The 23766-nt window shown below is 48.1% G+C and overlaps 1 protein-coding gene across 3 annotated transcripts in view; it reads right to left on the bottom strand.

Moving 5' to 3' along the window:
- Window positions 1-23766, bottom strand: part of LOC149873747 (uncharacterized) — a 69047-nt gene that overhangs the window by 10944 nt on the left and 34337 nt on the right. For 2 of the 3 annotated variants that reach the window (XM_090031540.1, XM_090031539.1), the window contains exons 2-3: window positions 4221-4334; window positions 107-251 (exon numbers count right to left, since the gene is read on the bottom strand). In XM_090031540.1, the coding sequence (XP_089887666.1) occupies window positions 107-251; window positions 4221-4334 (259 nt within the window). Of the gene's footprint in view, window positions 1-106; window positions 252-4220; window positions 4335-7897; window positions 8120-23766 lie in introns of those variants that run through there. The other variant, XM_090031541.1, reaches the window with a different exon arrangement.

The following is a 23766-nucleotide window of genomic DNA, read 5'->3' on the forward strand; positions in this document are numbered from 1 at the left end:
GACTTGACCTTCCACTCTGACTAGACACCTCAAAGAGGGTGCCCCAATTCAGCACTGGTGGAGCAGGAGGAAGACTCCCATAGTCAGATTTTATGGAGAAAAATACCTTCTGCAGATTCGTGAGAGTGCATAAATCAGCCAAGCAAACTGCCAAAGGAAGATGACATTCCAAATAAGGAAGGTCCCACCAGCCGGTGTGAAGCCTGTGTTATACTTGTTTGAGATGTTTCCAGTGCTATTGAGGAATATACCTGTTGCAAGGAAAGTGATTGCAGGAAAACATGTTACAGCACAGAAGACACTACTAATCACCACACCCTGCAATTCTCCCTGGATCTTACCGCATAAACATAAATCCATGAGACCTCACAGGACACGCTTGGAGAAACAATGTCTGGGCTCTAATGGGCTTGTTTTTACAAAATAATTAATGAATTATCATAAGTTATGAAGAACAGGTGTGAAATGTCATGATAAGAAGGAATTTACAATTACACAGAACCAGAAAAGCCAGTTGTGCTTGAAACCCAGATCTGGAAGCTAGGAGTGAAGTCCAGGAGAGCTGGCTGTACTTTAAAGAAGCCTTGCTGAGAGTGCAGGAACAAACCATCCCAATGTTCAGAAAAAGTAGCAAATATGGCAGAAGACCAGCTTTAAGAAAGGGAAAAAGGAGGATCCAGGGAACTACAGGCCAGTCAACCACACCCTGGAGTGTAGGGCTAGGAATCAGAATGACCTAGACCTAGAGAGATTTATTGCAGAGCTGCCTAATTAGCTTGCAGTAAAATCTCCACATAGAATCACAGAATCAATGAGTGGGGAGGGACCTAGACAGACCATCTAGTCCAACCCCCTGCCATGGGCAGGAATGAGTACTGGGGGTGGCAGGGGTCATAAGACCCCAGCCATGTGCCTATCCAGTCTCCTCTTGAAGATTTCCGGGGAAGGTGAGAGCACCACCTCTTTGGGAAGCCTATTCCAGGCTCTGGCCACCCTTACAGTGACCTAGTTCTTCCTAATATCTAACCTAAACCTATCCTCCCTCAGCTTGTGGCCATTGTTCCTGGTGACTCCAAGGGGGGCCCTGGTGAACAGACTTTCCTTGAGTCCCTGCTGGTGGCCCCTGATAAGGTTGTAGGCATCCACAAGATCCCCCCTCAGTCTCCTCTTTCGGAGACTGAAGAGATTCAGGTACCTCAGCCTCTCCTCATAGGGCTGGCCACGGAGGCCCCCAACCATACGAGTGGCCTCCTCTGGACCCTCCCCAGGTTCTCCACGTCCCTCTTGAAGTGCGGCGCCCAGAACTGGACACAGGACTCCAGCTGCAGCCTGACCAGCGCCGTAGAGAGGGGGAGCAAGACCTCTCTGACCTCTGATGCCCCTGTTAGTGCGGGTGCGGTTGGCTCTGCCTGTTGCTTCGTTGCATTGGCGACTCATATTCATCCTGGAGTCAATCCTGACTCCAGGATCCCTCTCTGCCTCTGTGCTGCCGAGAGAGGCAGCCCTTAGCCTATAACCATAATTCTGGTTCCTTCTCCCCAGGTGCAGCACCCTGCACTTGTCCTTGTTGAACTGCATCCTGTTCAGATCCACCCACTCCTCTAACCTATCCAGGTCTGCCTGGATGCGGTCCCTGCCTGCTGGTGTATTCACTTTCCCCCACAGCTTGGTGTCATCAGCAAACTTGAACAGGGTGCTCTCCACACCCTGGTCCAGGTCGCTAATGAAGATTTTGAACATCACCGGCCCAAGGACCAAGCCGTGGGGGACTCCGCTGCCCACACTCTCCCAGGTCGAAATCGACCCGTCCACCACCACCCTCTGGGTGCACCCCGGAGCCAGTTTGCCACCCATGTGACTGTGCATTCATCAATGCCGCAGTCCCTCAGCTTGCCCACCAGAATTGGATGGGACACTGTGTCGAAGGCCTTCTGGAAGTCCAAGAAGATGACATCGACTTCCGCCTTCCCATCTAAGCTCTTTGTTACCTGGTTATAGAAAGAGACCAGGTTAGTCAGGCAGGATTGGCCTGGCACAAACCCGTGCTGGTTACCCCTCACCATCACTTCCCCTCCAGGGCTCTCACAAATGTGGCCCTTGATAATTTTTTCAAAGACCTTCCCCAGGATAGAAGTAAGGTTGACTGACCTGTAGTTGCCAGGCTCTTCCTTCCTCCCCTTCTTGAAAATAGGGACCACATTGGCCCTTTTCCAGTCCTCAGGGACTTGGCCCGAGCACCAGGAGTCCTCAAACAGCCGTGCTAATGGCTCCGCAATGACACCAGCCAATTCCCTCAGCACCCGCGGATGAAGGTCATCTAGGCCCGCCAACTTGGACACATCTAAGCCCTCCAGGTAATCCTTAACTAGGTCTGAACTAACAGTTGGGGGACTCGCATCCTTCCTGGGCCTCTCTACGCTGTCACCTGAGAGCACCCCATTGTCAGCAGACAGGAACACGGAGGCAAAGAACTTGTTAAAGAGTTCTGCCTTCTCTCGCGCGTCTGTCACCAACTGCCCTGCCCTGCCCTGCCCTGCCCTGCCCTGCCCTGTAGGGGTCCAGTGTTACCCCGAGACTTCTTCTTGCTCCCTATATACTTGAAGAAGGACTTTTTGTTATCCTTAATCCCAGAAGCTAATCTAAGCTCCAGTGCTGCTTTAGCCTTCCTTACCAAATCCCTACAAGCTCAGGTCAGGGAGGTGTACTCCTCCTTGGTCCGTGCCCCCTGCTTCCACCTCCAGTACGATTTTTTCTTTGCCCTCAGGCCAGCCTGGATATCCATGATCAGCCATGAAGGTTTCTTGGATGCTTTTCCTGCCTTCCTCAACTCAACTGCTTTAGTCTAGAGAAGAGAAGACTGAGGGGGGATTTAATAGCACCCTTCAAGTACCTGAAGGAGGGTTCAAAAGAGGATAGAGCTGAACTGTTCTCAGTGGTGGCAGATGACAGAACAAGGAGCAATGGTCTCAAGCTGCAGCAAGGGAAGTTTAGGTTAGATATAGGAAAAAATTTCTCACCATGTGGGTGGTAAAACACTGGAACAGGCTCCCAAGAGAGGTAGTGGACTCTCCATCCTTGAAGGTTTTCAAGACTTGGCTAGACAAAGCTTTGGCTGGGATGATCTAGTTGGGGATGGTCCTGCTTTGAGCAGGGGGTTGGACTAGATGCCCTCCTGAGGTCCCTTCAAACCCTCATTTTCTATGATTCTAAGCAACATCCATACCTGACAAACTCTCCCTCGTCCCGAGTGGAAAGCTGGTGGCACTGCTCTGTATAAAAACCACAGAAAGTAGATGTCCTTTCCTGCTGCCAAGGCCCCGGGTGCTACACAGCTGCTACGTGGAAACTTAGTGGGCACATCTACATGTTCATTAATGCTCCTTAGATATTGTGTATTTAGTTTAGTACTTGCTTAATAAAGTACTAACTAAATGCAGAGTAGGTAGAGTTACTGCACAGTAGTGCCGGCTTATAGTTATATTGTGATACTGACTGTGCATTAGCCTAACAACACTGTGCAGCAAGCTATTAGCATGGTTTTTAACCAGAATGCTAATGCGCAGTGTTATTAGACTAAAGCCTAGTAAGAGTCTCATGTAGATGTGCCCAGTGAGTACAGAGGATGCAAAAGTCTCTGTTATGTGTGTCACGCCCTAATCCAAAGCCCACCAGGGTTAAAAGAAACATGGCCTCTAGCTCTGTGGGACTTTGGCTGAGGCTCATATAGGCCAGGCTGAATTGCAGCCAGTGCCCCATGAGGGTTTCCCTTCTGCAGGGTTCATGGCCCAAGGGAATGAGGAGGCAATGGGGCCATTGCGTAAGTCCCCTACACACAGGACAGTAAAGCTGGCTGAGTGGGAGGTATAAGCCAAATTGTGTAAAGGAGCAGAGTAGAAGCTGGCATACTGATTTCGTGCTGATGGGAGTTCCAGAAGGCTTTTGCCAGGATGTCCTCTGCTACTTTCTGAAGAAGGGCAGCTCCCACCATTTCTTAGGGTATGGATACATGTACAGTTGGAGCCTTTTCAACAAGAGAACATTTCACAGGACAGCAGGAACAATAGTAATGTAGTAAAACTGCTCCAACTTAAATACTGGATGAAGCAGAACCCCTGCCACTAAGTACCTCATTCATAAACCCCCTGAACTGGAACACAAGGAGTAGTGGGTCACTGGAATAAAAACGATGGGGCAGAAATAGCAACTGCTGCTTGCATTACCTTTGAAGAGTCCTGTACCAGCTCCAACATTAAACACCACCGTGATTATGTAGATGGCAAAAGTCAGAAACATTATAAAGATCTTCAGTTTGTTGTGTGTAAACATCTTGCAGGCTGAAAAGGAAAATGAGAATAAGAGATGGAGGCAAAATAGATTTCAGTCCCCTGCATGTTTGTATAACTTGGGCCACCTCCATGGCCTTCTATCTCCAGGGGAGTCAGAGGCTCCATCAGATCAATGCATCAAAGGGACATGTGACCCTCAGAGAATGTCTACAGAGCAAAATGAAGTTATAACTGAAAGACACACTAGAGAAGCGATTCCCAAACTCTGACAGATTGCGCACCGCCAATTTAAAATGATACAACCAGAAGTAACACCAGCAAATTTTCCAGTTCAGCCTTAAGTACCACCAGCAAATTTTTGTCATATAAAGTAATTATAATAAATCCATTACTGTGTACCACTGACAGGTAGTCTGAGTATCACTGGTGGTACAGGTACCAGAGATTGGAAACCGCTGTACTAGAGTATTTGTGCTAGCTTACTTGAGATAGCATGAGTGAGGATACATATGAAAATGCAGTGGCCTGGGCTTAGTATAAACTAGCAACCAGAGCAAGTTCCCAAAGCCTTAGAAAGGTTGGTATTCTGGTAACCACATGCAAACACAATGCCGTGTGTTCACTGGTCTTGTTATTTGTACTGTTTAGATCAGGGGTGGGTAAAATCTGGCCCACGGGCCGGATACGGCCTGCCAGACCATCCCATCTGGCCCGCAGGGCCCCTAAAAAACTTAGAAAATTAATATTTATCCCATACTTTCTACCTAGTTTGATCAATGACGAAATAAGGAGCAACTGGCAATCATGTTATCATCAATGTGCAACATCTCATTAGGGTCCAAGTAGCTCTTGTTTCAAGGTATTCTGCAGGCGCAGGCAGATATCACTGCTACGGTTACAGATACTTATACTACATTTGGAAGATTTTTATTGCAAACATAGGGCTAGAAACTCACATTTTAATGAAAGCTGAAAATCCCTAGAGCATAATGGCAGATTCCAGTAGATGCTGAGGCTTTGGTCTTACCCAGTCTGAGAACTGTTGCTCCACTGTAACTTAACTGACTTATGGGATTTGTTGCAGAAATCCCCTGGTATAAATGGGATGATAATCAGGCCCTGTGAGCTGTAGGTTATTGCCAACTCTCATGATTTTTGGCATTATTCTCAAAGTCTACACTTCAGGAATGTGAAAACCTGAGCTCTTTCTTTTATATATATTTATATTTATGTGTGTGTATATATATATCTATATAGATATATATGTAAAAGAAAGAGCTCAGTTTTTCACATTCCCAAAGTGCAGACTTTAAGAACAATGTCAAAAATCATGAGAGTTGGCAACACTTTATATTCACTGCCCTCGTGAGCTCTGCTTTCTGCAAGATCAGTATATGGAAGCAGGCCAAAGGTGTCTTACTCTTAGTTCTTAGGACACCCAGGGGCCGTATTAATCTGCAACGTAAATTAGAGCAGGCTAACGATAGCTTTACTTTATGCATGGCTGTTTGAAGACCCAAGGGGCTCTTCCGGCAGCAAGAAACTGTTGGAGTGTAAAGATGTCCAGAATCTTAGTGCTTGTTCTTATATAAAGAGCAAGTTTCTAGCCCTCCTGGCAGTGCAGTAAAGCTTGGAAAGCTGAAGAAAGAACCATCTAGCTCTAGCAGATCAGAAATTGGGGTGGGGAAGGTGGGCAGAGGGAGAGCTGGTGCTGCTGCAGGAGCAAAACTCCCACTGGGCCTGTTCATCCTTGGTATAACTCTTGATAAAAAATTATTTTTACTTTACACTGATACCAGACCTGAGCTTAGCCAAAAAGGCAAAAAACAGTTGGACCCCCTCCTGAACTGTCACTGGGGACTGCGTGTTCTTCCTCTATTATTGCTATGGGCATTGCAACTGCACTGGCACCTCCTGGAGCTGAAGGAGGACCAAGGAGACACAGCCAAGAGTTAAGCTAAGCTTTCTTCCACCGCTTGTCTGAGCACACGCGCGTGCGCACACATATTATACACACACAGTAGGGAAACAGTGGAATGTTGTGACAGAAAAAGCAGAGGATTATTTAGCTATTACTCTCCTCCCTCCCCTAAGCAGTAAGAGCTGAGAGCTTGTCCCTTGTCTGCTGCATGTGGTATTTTCTTGATCCATGATTGAACTCTCACTTCCCTTACTACACATCTGTGATTCAGGAGAATCTATGCTAACATCACTCAAGCAGGCATACCTGGCTTTAGGAAAGCTAAGCCCTGACCAGTATCATCTGTGTACCGAACACACCCCAGTGCTATAGAGGCAGTATGCTGAATGCAAAGGTAACGCCTTCCGCAGGCAACACAATTCCAGACGGGCAGAGTACAATCAGAGCAACCAGGCTACATGGGCAATCTGAATCCAACTTATTCAGAGGAGCAATGCAGAAGGGGCAGTATAGATCAGACTCACCTGTCGATATAAAGCAAGGGTTTTTATGAATGGAACAGTTCACAAACACCTGTACAAGGGCCTGCAACTTGGTCTTGGTCATTGCCATTGTGTTTGTGCTCCCTCAGGCGGGCCTGCCTTTTTGCCCACTTCAGAAGTAAAGCAGAAACTTAGAAAATGTCATACTCCACCTTTACTGGTTCATTTTACTTTCATACAGCTCTTTTGTGTCTATCTCTTTCATACTGTGATTCCTACAAAAGTAGTCATTTCTTTTAACTGTAGCATTACCATTCCATCTATAAGCCAGAAATAAGATATGAAGTGCTTTCACAGTCTCAAGGTATTTTTAGATTTTAAAAATCTGCATCACATTTTCAAAAAGGTGATGTTATTTGGGAAACCTTGATTATATCTTTTAGGCAAGGATTTGACATCTACAAAATATATTATGACTCTTACATTTTCATATTTTAGGCATATGTTTTTTCTCTATTCCACTGATACTAGAGTTTTATGGCTCATTTGAGTAGTAACTGCAATTCCTTTAAATGTGATGAGAAATAACAAGTGACTAGTGCTGTATTGATTAAGAGAGAAACTAGTAAAATCCACTTCACACTTGAGTGGGCAGTTTTTTAGTACTATGCTTTGATCACAAGTTAAACCACACTCAAATACATCATCTGGAACTGGCAAAACAGACTTCCTTTTCCTCTGTTATATCCATACTAGCTTTGTCCCGTGTTGTTTTCCTCTATCAGACATGTACATTTTTATTATCAATTTCTTTCAATTAAAGTACTTGATCTCCTGTGCAAGAGAGATCATTCAAATGAAAGGATCAGAGTCTTATCTGGATTGTGCCACCATAAATCTGGAGACATTCCATTATCTCGAGCAAACATTTTCTGGATTTGCAATGGTCTAGCTAGGCTCATAATCTAGGATCACCCCTCTTTACTGGCATATTTGAAAGACGTTTGGCTTACAGAGCACTAGGTAAACAAATACTTCCTTCTAGAAATCTGGGAGTGAGATATTATTTTAAGATTTACTATTTTCATTAGCTACCTTTCACCTCCTGCCTCCTTTTGATTCATGGTGGACATAAAGGTCTTCCTCATTTTCCCATTTGCAATTAGAGGTCACACACACTGTTCAGAATATTAAGAAATATTACTCACATTTTTCCTCCCAAAGCTGATCTTTGCAATGCCTTTTAGCTGTGGTTTTGCTACTCTCAAAGCTGGAGTTTCACTTTGTCTTTAGGAATTGCACCTCTCAAACCCCCGTATACAGGAATTTATACACGTTTAGGAAGATCAATATCATGCATTATTTAGAAAGTAGTGGGTATTAAATAAGCTTTTTGTTCAGCACAGGATTGGCTGAGGCATCTTGAAAGCAAAAGCTTATGCAAGAGAAACAAGATTACTTAACTAAGTTCTGTTAAGGCAGCCGGGGTACTACTGCCAGCCTACAAACTTGCTGACGGTGACAGTAACTAGCAAGCACATGTTTTTCAGCTCCCTCTTATTTTGTGTTTTGCTATTCCCGTGTCATGGGAAATGAATCTAGCACTCTGCAATTTAATAAAAAACAAACAGTAACAAAGTATTGTAGTAAACAGAGACAATGGTGTATGTGAGACAGCCCCCATATGTTCTGTAGGTTGCAGGCATTACTCCAAAATATCCAGAATTCCAGCATCACTTTTAAAACATAGCTTCTTTTTTAGTTAAATCCCCCAAATGTGGCTTTTAATAAGCATATTCATTTGCTTCTCCATCGCCCCTGCACTTCCGTTGCTATAAAAGTACGGGAAGGAACATAACGTTCCTACTGGAAAAAAAGAAAGCTTGCCAGATCCCTCCCATCTTCAACCAGGATTTACTGACTCTTTTTTGTTTGTTGCAGTTATTAGCCAAAAAGAGGAAAATAAGGACATTTAAACAACCTCCCTCAGTGACTCACAGAATTGCAAAAAGTTAAGGTTGGCAGAGACCTCAGGAGGTCATCTAGTCCAACCCCCTGCTCAAAGCAGGTCCATCCCTAACTAGATCATTCCAACCAGGGCGTTGTCAAGCTGGGTCTTAAAAGCCTCTAAGGATGGAGATTTCACCACCTCTCTAGATAACCTGTTCCAGTGCTCCACCAGCCTCCTACGGTGTTTTTGCATGTGCTATTGGGGGGGGCAGGGGAGGACACTATAATTAGACCAACTCTGAGAACCACTGTAATTAAAGTGCCTGCAGCATCTCATGTATCAGCGTTCCCATGCTTCAAACTGGAAGTGTCAAACGAGTTTTAGTTAAAGTGCCCCGCCACCATTTTGAAGCTTGGGGACACTGATACACAAGATGCGGTGGTTGCTGGAACATGCTAATTAGCACATTCCAGCAGACTCAGTTAATTGAGTCTGCTCCAATGCACTGTAATTCTATTGTTAGAAATGGAATATTGTTAGAAACGGAGTATTGTTAGAAATGCACAGCTTGCATCTTGCACCCGATAAGAAAGAAACACTGCCAAGGACTTTTTTCCTTGCCCAGCCTTGCCACAGCTTTTCTTATACTAAATCGCAGACTCTCCCCCAGCTTCTCCCTAGCCTTTCTCATACAGATTACAGAAGCTGGAATTCAACTGACTGTGTCCTTGAAAGAGGGGGGGTTTGAACTCTTGGTGACCTATAGTAGTCTCTGAGCATGCTTAATTAGCTGATGCATATTTACCTCTCCGCCCTGCATACTTAAGTAGTTAATTATACTATACATGCGATGTATGTAGTGATGTAACCACATGTATGCTTGTATGAAACGGAAGTGAGCTGTAAGAGTTCCTGTTTCTGCACACGTGCCCAGGAGGAAAAAGATAAATACAGCCTGCAAAATTCCTTGGTGGGTTCAGAGTAATCTGAGTTTTTGACTCTGCTCTGACCCTATTTGCAAATACACCTTTTGTGCCATCTAATGAGTGTGTGTCTGTGATTTTGGTGGCCTCCAGAGAAACGAACCGCTTTAAGCATCACTATAGTGGAGGGCCCAAAACTGGACACAGTACTCCAGATGTGGTCTCACCAGTGCAGAATAGAGGGAATAAATTATTCCCTTGATCTTCTGGCAACGCTCTTACTAATGCAGTCCAGTATGTTGTTAGCCTTCTTAGCAACAAGGGCACACTGTTGGCTCATATTAAACTTATTGTCCACTATAACCCCCAGGTCCTTTTCTGCAGAGCTGCTGCTTAGCCAGTTGATCCCAGGCCTGTAGCGGTGCATGGGATTCTTCCGTCCTCAGTGCAGGACTTCGTACCATGATCATGGTGGCCCTGATCATGCTGTTTGGCACCACAGCCAGTAAACAGCAGTGCTAAGGAAAGCTGCTTGGGAGGACCTCAACTGTCAAAATGAAGCCTATTTGCAGGAGGGGGTGGATTTTAATGTGTCTTTTAATTCCAAAAATAAATAAAAATAAATAAAAATCCATCTTAAAAAAACTGTCTGGATCCAAACTTTAAGGCTACCAATTGATGAAAAGTTCTGAGGTTGTAGGAGAAACTTTTGTGGGTTCAAAACCTCTTGTCAGATGGGAAACCCACTCTGGCCCAACTCAAGTGCCTCTGCCAGAATGCATCCTAGAGCTCCCAGGGCCAGGGGAGGAAGGCCGCTCACCCATACTACACCCTCCAATGCGAAGCCACTGGCTAATCCTCAAATGGTCAGTTAGCTCAATTCACCCCTAAGAACTCCTCCCTGCTTTCTTTGAGAAATTGCTCTCAAAGCCCATTTCTACCTCTTTCTCTTGTGCTAGGGAAGGACGGCAGCAGAAGGCCCTCTGTGATTTCCAAAGGCTCCTGTGGAGCTCTGTGCTTCCATAAGAGGGTTATAAAAATACAGATCCCAGTCAAGTCAGTGACAGGGCTGAGTTTTGTGAGACTAAAAGAAGTCGAAATGAAAAAACACCCAGACAACAATGCCACTTGGCACTTTATTCCTTCCAAGATGCCTGCAAATATTCACGAATTAACAAAAGGTAAAGCAAGCATGTTTGTGCAGGCCATTTCAGTGCAGAAGATTGGGTAGCTCGCTTCTAATCCCTGTGGATCTGATGTGCTCTTGTTAACACCATATGAAATGAGTCAGGAAAATCCAGTGATTATTTAAGCCTAGACTCTGCTTAGCCCTTCTGCCCCGAGAGGGTTTGAAGCCATCTCCCCTCACAAAGCCTCTGTACATGTTATGCCGAACTGCAGCTTTCTTGCTTGAAGGAGGGTGGGGGCCACTTCAAACCTACTGCCCCAAAGAAATGATACAGGGGCCTGAGTGATGTGGCTTCGTCCTCCCCACAAACTGGCCAGTGACATTAGCCAGCCAAGATAGCAAAGAGTAAACTGTCCCCACGAAAGGGTGTAGTAACAGACGTATAGCCTCGGGATTCCTTAGGTGTGGCTCTGTATTGGCTCCATCTATGTGCCCCAGCTCAGTGGGACAATCCTGTCCTGGACCTCAGGACCATATGCTTTTGTGGCCCCCAACATGGTCATGCAACCCTCCCTGCAATGTCAGTTCAGGTCTGGACTATCAGAGCAACCGTGATGCATCCCAGACACTGTAATGCAAGGGCCAAAAGAGGTAAATGGGAAGGTTGCTGTTCAGTGATCCCTCCCACATATACTTGGACCTGTACTAATGCTTAGTCAGACTTGGTGCAACCCTTAAATTAAATCCTTAAGTCAGGAGCATGTTTTTTCTGATAAATCCCAGGGCTGCTTTCCCATATACTGCCATCCATGGTGGCAAGGACTTCAGTTTGCAACGTCCAATGCAGGAGGGTGGAACGAGACTGCTTTCTAGCTAGGTTGCTATGGAGCTGACTCTACCATGACCCCAAAATAAAATGCATTCAAACTTCTACCACACATAATATGCTAAAAACATTGTTTCTCTCCATGGCTTTATAGGAGCCACACATGCTAGAAATTACAGTTCACTGCAGCAAGACATTGCTAGTATGTGTGGCTGGGAAGAATAGTTTAGTTGGGATATTTTGCCTCCAAGTAAGGTTTGTGGAATCTGGGACATAGATTCATAGATTCATAGACATTCAGGCTGGAAGGGACCCTAATTGATTGTCCAGTTGGAGTTGTGCTCAGTTTAAGAAAATGGGGGTGCATCTACACATGCAAAAAATATGGAATAATAGAGTAAGTTACTCTAGAGTAAACTGACCTGGGCAGATACCTTCACATGCAGGGTCTTGGAAGCAGATTTGCTGGTATTTGCTCCTGCCTCCCCTAGCCCTGCACCAGTCCCCTGCAGCAGCCAGGAGGCAGCTGTCTCCTGGCGGAGGCTGGGACAATGCTCCCTGCCCCCAAGGGACTGCCTGCTGCCAGTGAACCCTGGGCAGGGACAATGTCACCCTGCCCTGACAGCAGGGAACTCCTTGCCCCAGCTCCTCGATCATGAGTAGGAGACTTGGAAAGAGCTGCAGAGGAGAGGCAGGTCCCAGCCTCCTGCCCCATCCACTGGTGGGGCAGCAGGAAGCCCCCCAGCTGGGTGGGAATTCAAGGATTGCCAGATAGTAGTGAGGAATCCCCACCCAGCTGGGGGCTTCCTGCTAACTACCCCACCAATGGATGGGGCAGAGGGCTGGGACCTGCAGCTCTTTCCAAGTCCCATGCCTTGATTGCCTGATCAGGGAATGGGGCTCAGACCTGCCCCTGACTGGGACAGTCCCCAGCTCCTGCTTCATGATCATGGGGTGGAGGCTGGAAACCCTGTTCCCTGCCCAACTTTACGATCAGAGCTGGGCAGGGAACAATCACCCCACCTCCCACCAGCAGGGAGCTCCCAGTACCCTCTCTATGATCGGGGAGTAGAGTCTGGGAAATCCTTATCTTTAGAAGGATCTCCCAGTGCCAGACCTGCAACCATTGAGCTGGCGCTGGGAGATTAGGATCTCTCGGCCTGGGTCCCACAACCGCAGGGCTCAGGCTTGGTGATAAGTATCTCCCAGTGACCTCATGGATATAATAGTATTGTGTATCTTAGGAGACTTAGGATCCTAGTCCTGTAACTGATCTATATGAGGCATGGAGAAGTCCCAGGTTTCCCTACCTGTAGAACAGTGATTCTCTACCAGGGTGCTGCAGCACTCTGGGCTGCCTTGAGATCTTTTGTGGGGTACTGCAGAATGCCACACAATATAATCACTGTTAAATGTACAAATATGATTCACAAGATAAACCCAGAGATTTCAAATAGGAATCCATAGTGTTAAAACCTTTCTAACCTGTTGTGGTCTTTCTGAGTTCTTTACAATAGAAATATTGCTCTCTTATTATTCCATAGTAAAATAAAAAAATCAAAATTAAGAGCTAACATTTTCCAAGGGGTGCCTTTAACCTAATGAGGGTTGTTTTGTGCATTAGCAAGGGGTGCCTTGAGTTCAAAAAGGTTGAGAATCACTGTTGTAGAATGGGGATAATGGAACAGACCTCCTTTGTAAAATGTTTTGAGAGCCACTTGTGAGAGGTGCTATATCTAACTGAGGTGTTATTGTTACTAGTGCGCACCAGACAAGATCAGCATTTATGCGTCACTCATTCCAATGACAAGGGGCAGGAGAATAGTTGCTTCTTGCAATGGATGGAGTTTCTTGATCAATGTCAAGTAAAAGCACCAAGTCAGAATTGAAAGACAATGGCGTAAAGAGGACATGAATGACAGGGTGCAGGACACCTTCTAGAGAACTCTGACCCTGCACAGTCCCATGCCCTAGATGTTTCACAGGTGGTATGTCACTTCTGATTACTGGGATTGCATAAGTATTTTAGCAGTTCCTCCAAGTACATTTTCTAGCCTGTCTTTATTACCTTACTGTGGCAGGACAGGACCTGGGGGGTGCCGTGAACTCCCCTAGTGCCCCCCTACCATGCCAAATTGGTTCCAAATGCACCCTCTTTATCTCGCCTGCCACAACTTTGATGGTAAATATTGTTAAAGGGAGGCTGCCTTCTTACCCTCCTTGGCACGGTGCTCTGTGATGTCCCAGTTTGTGCCCTGCCTTCGATAACACTGCAGCTAAAGCTTCAGGGGCCACGCATGGGTCCTACAATCACCCTTGCCCTCATGGGTCCTCTGCCTCATCTCCATTACCCATGCCCTCACGGACGCTCTCCGGGTCGTCTCCCTATCTGCCTGCACCCCCTCGGGCACCCCCTAGCTTGCCTCGCGGCTCCCACCCGCACCAGGGCCTTGCCTCGCGGCTCCCGCCATCAAGGCTGAGGTGACCATAGCCATGCCTGGCCCCTAGACCCCCTTCTCAGGTCTTACGCCCCACTGGGGCTCCTCACAATCGAGGCTCAGGTGGCCATAGCCGTGCCTGGCCTCCAGACCCCCTTTCCAGGTCTTGTGCCCCACTGGGGCTTCTCACCTGTGCCCACACTGGGGCCAGGGTCAATACACCCCAAAATGCAGTGCCCTCTCCGGCGCCAGGAACCCCGCTACCGTGGAGCTCCTATGAGGCCTCCTCCAACCCCTACAGCCTCACCCGGTCCTCCAGTCTTACACAACAAGACAACAGAAAACTCCCACTCCTGGGCTAACGCTACAACATAAATTCCAAGCCAACTGGCTATCCATCATTCATCTACCTACCAGGGTTTCCTCCACCCTGTATCATCCCACAGAAGGTTCTCAGGCCATCAGGCTTCCCTACTCAGCCTACTCCCAGCAGAGCTCCACCTTCCTCTACTGCCAGAGGGGAACTGAACCTCCGGCCTCAGCCAGGCTTGTTGATATAGGCCAGGCCCTGCCCCCTTCTGGTCATCTGACCAAACTGGTTGTCTCGGCAACCCACACCTGTGCTGCCCTGGTGACTGGCAGCTGAGCCTCCCCCTTCTCACCACTAGGGGTCTCCCACAGGTTGCTTCCATTTTAGGCGCAGGGCGCTTAAGTGCCCTGCGACACTTACTCATTCCCAGGCTGAGCACTAAATATAAACCAAAATGGTCACAAAGCAATTTAGTCAGGGGCAGGGTTGCCAACTGTTAGTAAGTTTACTGTTAGTTAAAAAAAGAAAAAACGAAAGAAAGTCAGGCTATAAGTGGCTGTCAATAAACTGTAAAAAAACCCCACACACCAAACAAAATAAATCTTTAGCTGTCAGTAAAAACATTAAGCAGTCACAGCTTGATTGAAGCTCTAACAGAGCACAGCAGTGCCATCTGGTGTCACAGTGGGAATGTAGTACCCTGCAGGGAGGACTCTTTCAGCCATGGGCTGCTAATGCTGCATCCCAGACTACCTGTGATACTTCTGGATAATAGGTTTCTTTGTGGGGTTGTGGTAGGATGGGGAGGAGTGGGACCAGCAGGTGTAAAGTTTGGTGGTGGGGGGAGAAGGAAGAAAAGCATGATGCAGTCAGAGGCAACAGGATATAGGGTTAAATAACAGCAGTGACACTAATTTTTGCTGCTGCTTTTTGCTGCTATGCATGCCCTTGCACATAGGGTTTACTGTGGGGCAAAATGCCCCGCTTCAGGGAAGCTACCATTTCTCCACTCCTCCCAGCACCCAGCATACTGGAGGAGCTGGGGGACACTTAAAACAGTGGAGATGCTCTTGCCAGCAGCCAGAGCATCTCCCTGGAAGGCCCATCCTTCAGTTGCCATGGTGCACACTCTTGGAGCTTGCGTCGTGCTGTCTTTTGTGGCAGTGGGGTTTTTTTGATACCTGGAGTTCCTGGTATCACATTTTGGCACTGTGCTGCAAATTTACTGCATGGCAAACATTTGCATATGTGTCACATTCAGTGTGTGGCACCTCAGACAGTTTTGATGTTCCACAAACCACACGTGTGCGCTTGTCTGGATATGCCCATGAGGTGTAATCCTCAAGCACATGGCGCTTCCTGGAAACTTCCTGGCATCACCACCAAATTATCCCCTCCAGAACTCCTGTTCCAATCTGCAGGGGACCTACAGGTTATTACACTCTAGGCTTCCATGTCAACTGTGCACCGATAGCCTATGGCTGTCTACACACATGGCTCTGTAAGTTCAGTGTCTGAGTTCTTCATAAATATGCATGAATTTATTCTTACTACACCTCCACTAGAGAAGTATTTATTACCCCATCTTACGTAGGGTGGACTGAGGAATAGATAGGCTACATCAGGGGTAGGGGAAATACAGCCCACAGGCCAGATCCAGCCCATAGAAGGACTCTGTTCAGCATGCAGCAGATCCTTCGGCCCCGACTAGCCCAGGCACCATCTGGCCCATGGCACATCCCACCACCCCGTAGGCACCCAGGAGGTTGAGGTGACTCTACAGCTGGACTGCCTTTCTAGACAGCCCAGGTGGCAGCAGCTCCTTCTGGCTGCAGCTGCCACTGGGTCCAGCTCTGTGGTACTGGCGGGTTCCCATGCACACAGCCCCACACCCACTCTGGACTCAGCCCAGTGGAGTGGACCAGGCAAAACCCGCATGGACAGTCCCAACCCTGGCCTGCCCCACACCTGCTCCATACCCACCTGCCCATGCTGAGCAGCAGCAGCAGCAGCAGTAGCAGCCAGGCAGAGGCTGCTGCTCTGCATTAGGAAAAAGCAGCCCTTCCCCTTCACTGCTGCTGGGCCTCTTTTGCTGCAGCTGTCCAGAGCCCATGCCCAGGCTTGACTGCAGCTCCTCTGCACTGTCACCGCTGCCCTGCTGGGCAGCCTGGAGGCAACAGCAGAAAGGAGCAGCAAAGCGGGCTGGAGTCGGGGTTGGGGCTGTGCACTGTTGGTGGTGGCAAAGAGGAGCAACAGGGCACACAAGCTTTGGGCTCTTGGTAGCGGGTATTGCTGACCAGCCTACAGCAGCTCCCCAGGACTGCCTATGTAGCTCACAGGCCCAAATAATTACCGACCCCTGGGCTACATGGATAACAGAAAGTCTGCGACGGAGCCAAAAGGAAGGCTCTTGAATCCCATACTTAATCCCAGAATCATCCTTCTTCCCCAGCTGGAACCCACATTACTCCCTGTGTCTTTTCTCTTTCCTTCCTTATTGCTTATTTTTCTACTTTCAAGCACTTTCATTTCCTCCTGTCAGCTCCTCTTCTTTTTTTCCCATTTAGCCTCTCTTCTCAGTCCACCTGACTTTTACTAGGAGTGACTCTGCTTAGGCTCCCCTATAAGCCCATTAGAACTAGCCAGAAATTGGGCAGATGGGCATGTTTCCCATCCATAAATATTCTTATCAATGCAAAGGTGTTGAAGAGAGAGCCAAAAGGGAGGGCTCATGCTGACTGGCAGTAAGTACAGATCTCAAGCCTCTCCGAGCTAGTCCACCACTTAGAAATTTCCATGAGTAAGTCCCACATTGAGTAAGGAAATGACCAGATAATAAAACTAATTCCATGGCCTTGCATTTCCCAGGGCTTCTGGTAGAGTTACTTCCTTCCCTTCACATCATGAATATTTAAACTGGATGAAACCTTAAACCATATATAGGAAATAGCACAGCTCTGGAAAGAGCACTGTTTAGATAACGTAGCTGTTTTTTTCTACTCCTAATTACTGTTCAGGATAGGCTTGAACCAAGCATCAACTCCAAGTAAAACCCTTCAGATATGAGGGATAGTTTAAGTCTGGATCCAAACTTTGTGCATCATACCTATTGCGAGTTTATATTAGTCAACAGTTCATATTATTTTCAACACCAGAGTAGAGAGAATGGTTCCAATTCTCTGCCTTTCTAGGATTATGCTGTATAATCCATGAATTACATCCAGCTAACATACCCTCCCTATCTAAACTTCTGTATGACATGATACACTTTTGCTTTCATGGGCAAGTACTTAAATGCTGAGTTCACTCTCCCTAGGATTCCTTAGTGCATGACAAGGATGCCTGTTAAGACAAAATACTTCTGTCCTCCTTGATTTGTGCTGAACCAGCATGTGCACTGATGTTTAGCTCTCATCTACAATTTTATTTATCTTAATACCAGGTGCATCTACATGTGTGCTTTACTGCAGAGTAGACTAATTGGCTCGGTAGTACAGTCACTATCCACACATGCAGTGCTATTAGGCCGCAGGAAACTAATTAACTCTGTTATAGGATAGTATTGCTGACACAAATGCTATCCTATAGAGGAGTTATTTAGTGCATCACAACATACATGTAGACGGTGACCAGGGCTGGCTGGGGCATGAAAGTGCTATAGTACATGGGCTGCCTGCCAGCTAGCCCCACACTGGTGCACCCTCATGCCCCAGCTAGCCCTGGGGTGGAGCAGCTCCACGCTGGCAGGCTGACCCCCTGAGCCCTTTATCAGCTGACACTGCCACCCTGGCTCAACCTGATCCAGTCCCGGGTGCACATATAAATGCTGTGCCCGGGAGCAATAAACTTTGGCATGAACTGTGCCAGAGTTTATTCAGCAATGCTAATTGCACTTGTAGATGAGCTCACCTAGACTAAATCTTCTGGTGGGGAAAGGTGGAGGGGAGACATCTGGCTGCATTTGAAGTCTTTTCCTCTAGTCATTAAATAATTTTACATCCCTGTAATCCATTTTCATATTGGAAAAGTGTGTAAATACCAGCTATAGTGATAGAAGAGGGAACCTCCTTCACACACAAAAATGCTATAAAGTCATTTTGATCATACAAGATAAGCAAACTCTTTTTGGTACTTAGCCAGAAAAGACTAAATTGCCCTGAATTAAGCTTGTGGCAGGAAAGGCAGCATAGATAATCACATGAAGTGCCATAGAACTGGAAGGGACCTGTAAGATCATCAAGTCCAGTTCCCTACCATGGGCAGGAAGTTATTGGGCTCAGATGAGCTCAACAAGGTGCCTATCCAGTCTCATCTTGAACATCTCCAAGAAGGATGATTGCACCACCTCTGCTGGGAGTGTGTTCCAGATTCTTGTGACCCTTACAGAGAAGAAGTTCTTTCTTATATCTAACCTGAATTTGCCCTCTAATAGGGTAAATTCCTATTCCCGTCCTTATGCCCATTGGTCTTCATCCCCCCTGGGGGTGCCTTCCTGAAGAGTTGCTCCCCTAGATCCTGGTGCTCACCTCTGTCATACTTGTAGGCAGCTATCAGTCATCTCTTAGCCTTCTCTTACTCAGGCTGAACAGGCCAAGTTCCTAGAGTCTTTCCTTGTAGGGCCTATCCTCCATGCCCCTGACCATATGGGTGGCCCTTCTTTATACCCTCTCAAGCTTATCCATGTCCTTCTTGAAGTGCGGTGCCCAGAACTGGACACAGTACTCCAGCTGAGGCCTTAAAAGTGCCAAGTAGAGAGGAAGGAGCACCCCCCTGGATGTATTGGCCACGCATCGGCTGATGCATGCCAGAGGTCTGTTTGCGCTTCTGGCAGCCTCATTGCACTGCTGGCTCATATTTATCTTTCGGTCAGTTGTGACCCCCCCGGTTTCACTCAGATGCTGTGTCAGCCAGTGGACCACCACCCATCGTGTAGTTGTGGTGAGGGTTCTTCCTACCCAGATGAAGGACCTTGCACTTATCCCTGTTAAACTTCATCCAATTTTGTTCTGCCCAAGATTCCAGTGTCAGGTCCCTCTGGGTCTTAGAGGACCAAGGTGCTCACATCACCTGAGACAGAAAAGATTTCAGAGTTGTCCTTATTAAAAATGAACAGATTCAGCCAAAAGAAGGTTTTGTTGATTATCAGGGATCTGGGTCTTCTGATTGCTGCAGAAAAATGCAGAATTTCTCCTTTAAAGGAGAAAAACCCAGGAAACCCAGGCTGGAACTTTGTAAGCCTGCAAGGGGCTGCTTGGGGCTGGGGGGAATGGGACACAAGGGGTGCCATGTGCATCTGTGCTCACACAGATGCACATGGCAGCCAGGCATTGTGGTGGAGAGCAGCTCCTGTAGCTCCCTTCATATAAGTCTGTGGGGGCAGGGGCGGAGGGGGGAGAGGGGAGCCCACAGGCAAAACGGCAGGAGGGTGGAGGGGCATATGCCCCGCCAGAGTAGAGCGTGGCGGAGCCAAACGAGGTCTGGGCTTGAGCCACCTCTGCCACAGCACCATGGCCACCAAACCCTGCCCAGCAGCAGTGGGGGAAAGAAAGCCACACCACTGTTGCCACTGTGCCTCACCCTGGTGGCCATGACGGCACAGTGCTCCCTCCTGTGCCAAGTCCCTCATACTGGGCCGCAGAGGTAGTTCCTGCCCAGAGCTGGTCTGGCCTGGCTGCAGCCCCATGCCTTGTGCCCCACATCCCATTGCGGGTGCAGAAATCTGGGGAGACACATGCCCTCCTGCCTCTCTGCTGAAACACCTGTGCCTCCTCCTTCTCCCCCATGCATTTCCTGTACTCACATTTCCTCTTCCCCAGACACCAACCCTGTTCCCCACACACCCACACACTTCCTCACACACTGAGGGGCTGGGGGCAGGGGGCTGGGGGTTGGGAGTGGGGAGCACCACAAGGGCCACAGGGCTGTGGTTGGCAGTGAGGGGTGTGAAGGAATTGCTCTCTTTGTCTGCCTTCCTGTTCTGAGTTTGCCCCATACCCTCAGCCCTCCAAATCTGGCTGCTGTTTCCACCTGGTCACTTGGACAGCTAGGTGACCTGAGCTGGAGAAATTCCTGAAGGAGGGGGGAAGTTCACTCTTCCCTTATCCTGTGTAACCCTAAACCCTCACCTGAGGTTGCTGACATTTTTCAAACTGGCCAGTCGGCATCAGATGTGGTCTGAGGATACTGGTTTATGGCTGGGTCCAGGTGATAAGGTCAGAAAGGTTATTTAAAGGGTCCCTCCATCTTAGGAGGGTGGGGAGACATCTTCTGGCCACTGAATCAAGCTATGGACCTCCAGAATTCTCTGGATGTAGCTGTGAGTACAGGAGCTTAGATTTCAGTGTTTTAGTCATGTGTCAAAAGGCAACAAGCCTATGCTGTTTTGCTCAAGAGTAGTTTTCTTTCTATATTCTGTTGTTTCGTATTCCTTCTTCACCCTATCCCTCTTTAATCAATAAATTTATCTGCTCTAGCACACCTTGTTTTGTGTGCTTAAGGGGGAAGGGACCAGCTTTTTTGGCTCACTTACTCAGCTGGCTAAGGTGGGCCTGGCCTTTAGCACTCCTCCTGTATAGGAGGCAGCTTGTGTATGCCTCAGGCTAAAAGAAGTACCCCAGAATCCCACAGTGGGTTTCATAGATTTTTCATAGATTTCATAGACTTTAGGGCTGGAAGGGACCTCGGGAGATCATCGAGTCCAGCCCCCTGCCCAAAGGGCAGGAAGTCAGCTGGGGTCATAGGATCCCAGCAAGATAAGCATCCAATTTACTCTTGAAGGTGTTCAATGTAGACGCTTGAACCACCTCCAATGGCAGACTGTTCCAGACCTTGGGGGCTCGGACAGTAAAGAAATTCTTCCTTGTGTCCAGCCTGAAACGGTCTTGCAGGAGTTTGTGACCGTTCGACCTCGTCATCCCATGGGGCGCTCTGGTGAACAGATGTTCCCCCAGATCCTGGTGGTCACCCCTGATAAACTTGTAGGTGGCCATCAGATCACCCCTGAGCCTGCGCTTTTCCAGGCTAAAGAGTCCCATGGCTCTCAGCCTGTCATCGTAAGATCTGTTTTCCTGACCTCTGATCATGCGCGTGGCTCTCCTCTGGACTCTCTCAAGCTTCTCCACATCCTTTTTGAATTGTGGAGCCCAAAACTGGACGCAGTACTCCAGCTGCGGCCTCACTAAGGCCGAGTACAAGGGGAGAATGACGTCCCGGGATTTGCTCGAGAAGCATCTATGGATGCACGCCAGCATTTTGGTCGCTTTACTAGCCGCAGCATCGCATTGGAGGCTCATGTTCATCTTGTGGTCAATGATAACCCCCAAGTCTTTTTCTTCTGTAGTGCTAACCAACGTAGCGCTGCCGAGCCTATAAGGATGCTGCAGGTTTTTCCTCCCAAGGTGGAGAACCTTGCATTTTTGGGTGTTAAACACCATGAGGTTCTCGTCTGCCCATTTGCTGAGCTTGTCCAGGTCAGCCTGGATCACCCGCCTATCTTCTGGTGTGGATGCTTTGCCCCAAAGTTTGGTGTCATCGGCGAACTTGGCCAGTCCACTCCTGACTCCAATGTCCACATCATTAATGAATATGTTGAACAGTATGGGTCCCAGGACAGAGCCTTGAGGGACCCCACTGGTCACAGGGCACCATGATGAGTGACTGCCATCAATCACAACCCTCTGGGTCCGACCACGAAGCCAATTTCCCAGCCAGCGGATTGTGGTGGAGCCAAGGCCACAACTGGGCAGTTTTGCCAAGAGGTGATCGTGGGATACCAGATCAAAAGCTTTTTTGAAGTCAAGATATATGACATCAATCTCTTCTCCCTTGTCCAGGTGATAGGTCACCTGGTCATAGAAGGAAATGAGATTGGTCAAACAAGACCTACCCGCAACAAACCCGTGCTGGCTATCCCTTAGAATGTTAGCCTGGGCCAGTCCCTCAAGGATGGCCTCCTTAATAAACTTTTCTAAGATCTTCCCCAGGATAGAAGTCAGGCTAATGGGCCTGTAGTTAGCCGGATCCACTCTCCTCCCTTTCTTGAAGATCGGTACCACATTGGCCTTCTTCCAGTCTTCGGGCACTACACCAGAGCGCCAGGAGTTTTCAAAGATCCGTGCCAGGGGCTGGGCTATGACGTTCGCCAGCTCCTTGAGTACCCTGGGGTGCAGGTTGTCAGGGCCAGCTGACTTGAAGGTATCCAGCTTCTCAAGGTGTTCCTTCACGAGGTCAGCATTGATGGAGGGTAGGAGATCCCCCTCACCCAGATTTCCCTGTCCCATAGCAGGCATGGGCATCCCGTGTGACTGATGAAAGACTGACACAAAGTACCTATTTAATAGGTTGGCTTTTTCCTGGGCGTCAGTTGTCAGTTGCCCCATCTGGTTTAGCAGGGGTCCAACATTGCCCTTGCTTTTCCTCCGGCTCCCCACATATCTGAAAAAGGACTTTTTGTTGTCCTTGATGCCTGAAGCTAGTTGGAGTTCAGTTGCAGCCTTGGCTTTCCTGGTTTGGTCCCTGCAGGACCGGACCAGCACGGAGTAATCCTCCTTGGAGGTGAATCCCGTCCTCCATCCTTTGTAGGCTTTCCTTTTTAGCCACAGTAGGTCCGCTAGGTCTCTGGAGAGCCAGTGGGGCTGCTGTGCCTTCTTGCTGCCTTTCCTCCGTGTTGGAATAGATTTAGCTTGTGCACTGAGGATTGCTTCCTTGAGAAGCAACCACTCTTCTTGAACTCCCATCTCCCTGGGGTCATGGTCCCTGAGGGCCTGACAGACTAGCCTCTTGAGCTTGTCAAAGTCGGCTTTTCTGAAGTCAAGGACTTCCGTGTTGCTGACTGACTTGCCAGCTTTACGGCGGATGGTGAAGGTGATCAGCTCGTGGTCGCTGTCACCCAACTTCCCATCAATCACTAGGTCGCCGATTAGGTCGTCCCCCGCAGCCAGTACCAGGTCAAGCAGCGCTTTGCCTCTCGTTGGCCCATAGGCTTCTTGAGTTAGGTAGAGGTCATCCACGCACGAGAGAAAGCTTTGCGCCCGCTCAGATTTAGCTGAGTGATCTTCCCACGAGATGTCCGGGTAATTGAGGGTTAAGCACCCTCAAGGTCAACAGGGTCTGTGTGCCCCAGGCAGCACAGAGCCCTAATAAAGACCAGACCCCAAGTGGTGGCAGCGGTCACCCCAGGTGGTTGCCCCAATGTAGGCGCCCCAGAGGAGGCACTCAAAGCTTGGTTTTTGGTTGGGCACAGTGCGGCAGGTGGCTCAGTGCACAAGTGCCCCCTACTGGCCCACCACAAGGGACAACAACATAGAAAGGGGCAGGGCACTGGCATAGCAGGGCTGTTCAATGCCACAAAGCAGTGTGGGGGTGGGGGGACAGCCACAACTGGACCCACATCCTGTTGTGTGAAGGGGGCAGGGGGAGCTCTGATTTTCCATGATAAAAAAACCAAAATGAAATGCCAAAATATAAAAGTATTTAGAATTTATTTTAGTTTAATGACTGAG

This window comes from Crocodylus siamensis, chromosome 1 (genome assembly GCF_052110815.1).
Source record: "Crocodylus siamensis isolate JL-2025a chromosome 1, ASM5211081v1, whole genome shotgun sequence".
NCBI classification, from domain to species: Eukaryota; Metazoa; Chordata; order Crocodylia; family Crocodylidae; genus Crocodylus; species Crocodylus siamensis.